At 43.2% G+C, this 7634-nt stretch overlaps 1 protein-coding gene and 1 non-coding gene across 2 annotated transcripts; one reads left to right on the forward strand and one right to left on the reverse strand.

The window, feature by feature from the left end:
- Nucleotides 1-1485: 1485 nt before the first annotated feature.
- On the reverse strand, nt 1486-1599 carry Trnal-caa. The gene is made up of 2 exons: nt 1562-1599; nt 1486-1531 (listed from the first exon to the last, which is right to left on the reverse strand). It is a non-coding gene; the product is annotated as a tRNA-Leu (tRNA).
- Nucleotides 1600-1708: 109 nt separating this feature from the next.
- LOC106805872 (cilia- and flagella-associated protein 221-like) lies at nt 1709-6207 on the forward strand. Its single transcript, XM_014807643.1, has 2 exons — nt 1709-1796; nt 4225-6207. The coding sequence occupies exon 2, from the start codon at nt 4335-4337 to the stop codon at nt 5979-5981; it is 1647 nt and encodes a 548-aa protein (XP_014663129.1). The 5' UTR covers nt 1709-1796; nt 4225-4334; the 3' UTR covers nt 5982-6207.
- Nucleotides 6208-7634: the final 1427 nt, after the last annotated feature.

Below are 7634 nucleotides of genomic sequence, written 5' to 3' on the forward strand. Positions count from 1 at the left end.
TACATATAGCTGCCTTCCTTATGAAATGTTAATAAAGAGTAATAATATGTATTTACCTGAATCGGTTTGTTTTTGTTCTATATGATATGTGTTATAAATACTATATGTGTGTATGTGTATGTGTATGTGTGTATATGTATATATCAGATATATATGTGCGCGCGCGCGCGCGCGTGTGTGTGTGTCTGTGTGCGTGCGTGCGTGCGTGCGTGCGTGCGTGTGTGTGTGTATGCGTATGCTTATGCGTGTATGCGTATGCGTATGCGTATGCGTATGTGTATGTGTGTACGTGTACGTCTGCGTAGTGTACGTCTGCGTGTACATCTGCGTGTATGTGTATGTAAACGTATACGTGTATGCATATGTGTACGTGTACGTGTATGTGTGCGTGCGTGTGCGTGTATGTGTATGCGTATGTGTATGTGTGTACGTGTACGTCTGCGTAGTGTACGTCTGCGTGTACATCTGCGTGTATGTGTATGTAAACGTATACGTGTATGCATATGTGTACGTGTACGTGTACGTGTGCGTGCGTGTGCGTGTATGTGTATGCGTATGTGTATGTGTATGCATATAATATCAAGAGCGTATTAAAAAGACCTTCTTAATACGCTCTTGATAATATGTACATATATATATATATATTATAACATACAAACGCAGTCACATGCACACACGCACACATACACACACTATCAAGAGCTAATAATAATTATTAGCTCTTTATAGTGTGTGTATGTGTGGGTGTGTGCATGTGACTGCGTTTGTATGTTCTACGTGTGTCCGTAGGTGCGTGTGCATGTTTAGCATGGCCATATAAAATTTGGTATTCACCTTGTTTGATGAAAACATTTTATTGTACTCGATCATCAGAAGTTAGTCACGACTGTTCCTGCCATATTTTGCCTTTTAATTATCTGCTTAAATTTCGTTTTTTACCGTGATATCCAAATCGGAATTCTCTTCCCTGCTATCTATTAAATCTTAAAAAGAAACCGTTTCACCTGAAATTCACAGTGTTGATCTGTCATTTTGATCAAAGTTAAATGTTGAGTGTAGCGACTCTCTTCCTTTTCATTACAGATCCTTGTGAAAAAAAATATTAGTTACAAGGTTACATATATATACGTGATACGTGATACATGATACGTACACGTCGCATCATTCATGCTTTAAAGTACTGAAACTATGTCTGGATCTTTTGATCTTTAAAGTACTGAAACTATGTCTGGATCTTTTGTACATTAATTTTTATCTATGCTGATAAATAATACATAGGGGTGAATAAATACAAAATAACATGATAATACTTAAACAATGAACATCGAGGCTGACTTGCTCGTAAATTAACCAAAATTGCAGTTATCACCGCGAAAATAATATGGAAACATGCAAGTAAATGATTTAATATAGTTGGTGTTTATATGTATATATGTATTTCTTACATAGTAGTTTTATACATAAATTTAGAGAATAAAAAGATTGTGTCAGAAGTGGGATTCGAACCCACGCCCTCATACGAGGACCAGAACACCCACGCCTCCTATCGGAGAAGCTTTCGCTTGAGTCTGGCGCCTTAGACCACTCGGCCATCCTGACATACATGATATGAACAACGAATGGCGCTACTGGTACGTGAGCAGCGAGTTTCTGTAATATTCTGTCATATGATCTTGCAGCGCCATCTTTTATCACAACACGCAGCGTCACTAGCAACCGGTCTGTTATTATATATGAAATTGAAACAACCTAAAGTTTGTACTATGCCTTGTATCTAATGAGTTATGACTACTAAGGTGAATATTTAGTTATTAATTGAAAATAGCTTCTTAATATTATTCATAATTTACAACGCATGTAATGGAAATTGAAGATATTCAGCGATTTCAGCCTGATTCATTGGCGATGTCATTCAACTTAGGCTAACTGACGTTAGTTTTAGCAGATGGGGTCGTTGTCGTATCAGTTACACAAAGTGTACCATACTTGTACTACAGAAGTGTACCCTAACCCTAGCCCTAGCCCTAACCCTAACCCTAAACATACCTCATATAAAAATATAAACATACTATAGTACTAAACTAAACAACCTAAAACTACCTTGGGTACAGACTGTAGACTGTAGTACCTGAGGCTGATAGTGATGCTCATAGGGTCTATGTCCCCCAGGGTACTACCGGAACGTACCCTGGTCACTATTTGATATGGTTAGGGTTAGGATTAGGGTTCGGGTTAGGGAGTAGGCGTAGGCGACTCCCTAGACTCGTTAGTGGAGTAGACGAGGTACGGTCCGGCATATTAGATAATACCAGGGTTCGTTCCGGTATACCGTACCGTACCCAGGTTACGTTCCGGCAGTACCCCGGGGGACATAGACCCTCTCAGCGATAGTGATAGTGATACGACAACGACCCCATCTGCTGTAGTACCGCTCATAGGGTCTATGTCCCCCAGGGTACTGCCGGAACGTACCCTGGGTACGGTCCGGTATACCGGAACGTACCCTGGTAACTATTTGATATGGTTAGGGTTAGGGTTAGGGTTAGGGAGTAGGCATAAGCGACTCCCTAGACTCGTTAGTGGACTAGGCGAGGTACGGTCTGGCATATATTAGATAGTACCAGGGTACGTTCCGGTATACCGGACCGTACCCAGGGTACGTTCCGGCAGTACCCCGGGGGACATAGACCCTCTCAGCTGTAGTACTCTCGTACTGTAGTACTCTTGTAGCCTCGAGACCTACAACACTGGTAGTAGTACTACATATATGTACCCGAGGTAGTTTTAGCCATTTAGGTTGTTTAGTATTACGTTTTTATTCTTTATATATGTTTTTAATTCTGGTACTGACGCACGAAGGGTCGTTGTCGTGCTAACGACCCTTCGTGTGTTAGTTTAGCACCCCGGATTAGTTTAGCACATATCGTACCGGGGTCCCAAACTATGAGTATAATTAAGCAACATCATCTGCGTCTAGTGACTCTATAGTCTCATATACCTACTACTACAGCTGCCAAGGTCTATGTCTCCCTGGGTACTGCCGGAACGTACCCTGGTACTATCAAGAGTAGATAATAAACACACGTGTTTATTATCTACTCTTGGTACTATCTACTATGCCGGACCGTACCTCGCCTACTCCACTAACGAGTCTAGGGAGTCGCCTATGCCTACTCTCTAATCCTAACCCTAACCATATCAGATAGTTACCAGGGTACGTTCCGGTAGACCGGACCGTACTCAGGGTACGTTCCGGCAGTACCCAGGGAGACATAGACCCTATCAGCAGAGCACTACTACATGCGTGACCATCAAGCCTTGTTACTAGTTACTCAATACTTCGTGTTCTTTAACTATTAAGCTTTAACTAAATTTGTGTATTTATACGTTTTAATTGTTTACAGACATCTATACCTTCACGTTTGAGCGTACATGATAATTGACAGTGAATCAATGAATGCACAAACATATTTTTAGCTCACCTTGACATCGTCAAGCTGAGCTATTGCCATGGGTTGTCGTCCGTCCGTCCGTCCGTCAACATTTCGCTTCGGTCAACGATAACTCAGGAACCGTTTGGCCCACATGTTTGAAATTGGGTTTAGTTGTTACTGCTATGCTCCCATATTAAACGTCTTATTTTGGAGCACGCCAGTCGACGTACTTTCGAGCCACGGCAATTTTTTGGCAAAAATGGGAATTGCCATTAGTCAGTTCAGGTTCAACGGATTTTGCTCATTTTTGGTATGTGAATGAATAAGGGCTAGGGGTTTTGATATTGAAAAAAAAATTATGCAAATTAGGTAGGGTTTGGCAATTATATAGCATATTATATAGACACAAACAGTCTGTGGTGTCACACTCGTCTGGTTCGTTTTACAAGATTTCATTGACAATATCTTTAATGCAAAATTGGTATTTCCTCTCCACCCTGCCGATAAAACGTCTATATTAGAGTAAAGATTTACAAAACATGTCGGAACGCAGCATAACCTATTTATTTCAAATGCCATCGCTACAAAGCAGGTATAGCGCCATCTACGGTCACAAATTGTGATTCATTTTGGTTTATAAATTATTATTGCGATATACAGATGGCAATCGTTTCTATAATGTACGTCGATGGTTGCTCAATTAAAAATGACTTCTTCTTACTCACTCATTTGTGTCCTTTTTTGTGGTGAGCTACAGTGTCATTGACACTTTCATTACTTATACTTTTAGGTACTGAAGCAGCATGGTCTACAACATCAGCTAAGAACAATGCGATAAGTGTAAATGGTGCAGGCCTTATATCATCCATTGCAGAGAATTTTTGAAATTGTTATTATGATATGATACCAGTGGCAGTGGCTGCAAAGCCCGTGACAATGTCAAAGTCAAAACTAATGTACAAGAAGAATTTACAGCCTTTGCAGGCTAAGATATCAACTGAAAAAAAGGTTGATGTCATTGCTATTTCTAAAGATCTGTATACTGTACATGCAGTTAATAAGATTCTACTCCACAGTAGTCAATTTTCCAAAACAAAAAATAATAATGGAACAACTGAAAAGAAAAGTAATAGGTTCCAGAAAGAACAATTGTTTGAAAAGAAGTGTCAACAAGCAAAAGATGCGGAACGTGCTAACCGTCTGAAGTGGCAGGGAAGATGTGAACCTGATGATCGCAGCACTCCAGAGGAGGTGATCCTTGAACAACAGCAGCAAGACTGGATCAAACACAAGGCTACACGTTTCCAGAAAAGCAGTTGCAGTTTGGGTAATGGTACAGTTCGAATAGTGCAGAGAACAAGACGAGTTCCGCATGAGTCGCGACATATAAATGTCGATGAAACATTTGATGTGTGCAGTAATGATGAATGGGCACAGCGCCACAGTGCATTGCAGACGTTTCAGCAATGTGTCAAACGAGTGATGCTACAATTACGTGCGGAACGACGACTGATACAGATCCGCCCTCTAGTGACTAGACTAAAAAGTGGAGGCGGCACTGCTGAAAAAGAGAATAATGTTCTATTGTCGGCAGACAACCCCAGTCAACTGGAAGTTATTGAACTTGAGCATATTTTATCAAGAAATCAAATGTTTTCCATCTTGCCTGAATTTCCATTAGATAGCCTGCCAGGACCAGTAGATATTGGCCAAGAAGCTGTAGATCTAGGGCATGACTTCGTGCCAATAAAACTCCCATCACTGCTCCACGATCTGGTGTTACCGCATGCCATAAAAGTTTCCCATTTAGATGTTGGATGGCGCCCATCCGATGTGTCCGGCCTCAAACTGCCCAATTTCCAGACAGTCACAGCGAATCCTGGTGAGGAAAGTCTGCCAGCAGATGCAGATAGTGAACTGCAAAACCTTCATCACCTTCAGAGAGAAACTGATACAAATTCCAAGATAAACTTGGATGAAATTGCCTTGGAGAATGTTCCACAATCTATGCTTGGTCAGGTTAAACAGCATCCTCTCCACATATTCAATCCATTACCAGGAGTTCAGTTCTTCAGTGGGACACGTCCGTTCTGCGTGACAGATCCAGACTACGCGGCGCGTCCTGTCGACCTCGCCGCCGGCGAGACAAAGGAAGTAATGTCATCGTTGGAAACCTGGAAAAGCTTTGATTCGGTCACGTTCGACACGTTCTCACATATTCCTCGGTTGACGAACGTATATCTGCCGCAGTGGAGCGATCCATATGACGAGATGCTGCTTCCAAGGCATCCTCCTCCACTGCTGTCAGTCACATCCAAGGAAGTTCGGGATGCTAGCTTGTCTCAATGCACTTTGCAGGCAGTAGATCTCACTTTAGATACGGTGAGGGGAGAGTTTGCACTGCCCAGCAAAGAAGCCCAGGAGCAGACACCATTGTGGGGCACCGTTGAAGCTAGGTTAGCAGAGCTGTGTCAGCATGATGGTCACAGTCTTGCTGATGACTATGCGTTAATTGAGAGAGCACTGCATTTGGCACCAGACAAGTGACGCATGAATTCGTGCATTTCAAACCTGTAAATTAAGTTACTAATGTTAAAATATCAAACAACTATGCCAGACCTCTACTTAAATATTAGCTTATGGTGCTAGTAGGACTGAAGTCATGAAGTTCAGTTCTTGTTGGATATACACACACGGTGACAGATCTTTACTGATAGCTTATGTTACGAACTGGTAAAACGTCTTATAATATTGTGAAAGGAGGAAAATTATTGAAAATATAAGCTATCACATGAAAGATAAATGCATACTGTTATGCTGATTTGTTTCGCTGAGAGTGAATGTCTAGCATTACATGATCAGTCATGTCAGTACATGTCATATATATAGAGCTTCTCCAGTGTTTTGATGTGGGATTGCGACTGTGTGTGCATATACTATAGTTATACATGTGCATGTGTGTATTTATATATACGTATACGTATATCTCATACATATAAACAAGAGCATATTAAAAGGGCCTTCTTAATACGCTCTTGATATAAACGTTGTCTCTGCATACATGAACGTGTGTGAGCAGGTATGTAGTTTATATACAATCTTCTTCTTTGTCGTAGTCTCTCGCGGATGGTCCACGCTGAGACTACGACAAAGAAGAAGAAGATTATATATAAACTACATACCTGCTCACCGGTTGTGTGTGTTGTGCTGTGTGTGTGAAGGCGATAGCGCCTTAAGCTTTCATCTCCCCTCCCGTCGCCACGCACGCAGCGGCCAACGCACCGCACACACACATACACACTATTCGCGCGCCACGCGGCGCATCACATCTCGGATGATTATTGCCGAGGCATGCGCTCTCTAGGTTTGCCCATTGCAAAAAACAAGTCTAGTGCGGAGCATTAGCCCGTTCTAGTAGACACACTGCATGCGCCGATATGTTCGTCTGTGACATGCCGTGCGCGCAGCTCTCGTATCGGTCACAGCACCTTGCAGCTGTTCAATAAGGAATATATATGCTAAATAAATACCGAAACATCTATGTTATGACCAAAGTGATATATGGCTCTCCGTACTCTCTCTTTCGCTTATTATTGCCGACAATTTCCTGTAAATCCTCTGCAAATGCTGCTTCCTGCCCCAACGACCACATGATACACCGCATGCCCACGCGGCCGCCCACACTACATATATATTTTATGTCTTGTCGTGAATGCGTGGCGCGAGCTCTCCCTCGTACGTCGTTGTCGCTTCGGGTTTACCATGCGCGTATGTCGAGCCTGCCCTCACCCCCTCCCCCCTCAACCCCGTTCTATAGCAGGAGGATGTGGAGCCGAGGGTGGGGAATGCTGTTATCGGATGGAGGTGACGGAGGCAGGCGTGAGTGTAAGGTGGGAGGAGGTGAGGCGGAGGAGTGTGAGGGATGCTAGCCGAGGAGAGGAGGGATGCGGGAGGAGGGTTGAGCGGATGCTGGAAGACGGTGAGGATACTGGGATGAGGCGTGAGCATACTCTGTGGAGAGAGGCCGGGAGGATGCTGGGAGGAGGGAGGATACTGGAGAGGTGCATGGATATCTGGAGAATGTGGAGCGATACTGGGAGGAGGTGTAGGGATGCTGAGGCGAGGTGAGAGTGAGTATGCCTGGGAGAGGGCGAGGGATCTGCGAGGAGGGTGAGTGATTACTGGGAGGAAGGTGAGCGG

This window comes from Priapulus caudatus, unplaced genomic scaffold (genome assembly GCF_000485595.1).
Source record: "Priapulus caudatus unplaced genomic scaffold, Priapulus_caudatus-5.0.1 Scaffold131, whole genome shotgun sequence".
NCBI classification, from domain to species: domain Eukaryota; kingdom Metazoa; phylum Priapulida; class Priapulimorpha; order Priapulimorphida; family Priapulidae; genus Priapulus; species Priapulus caudatus.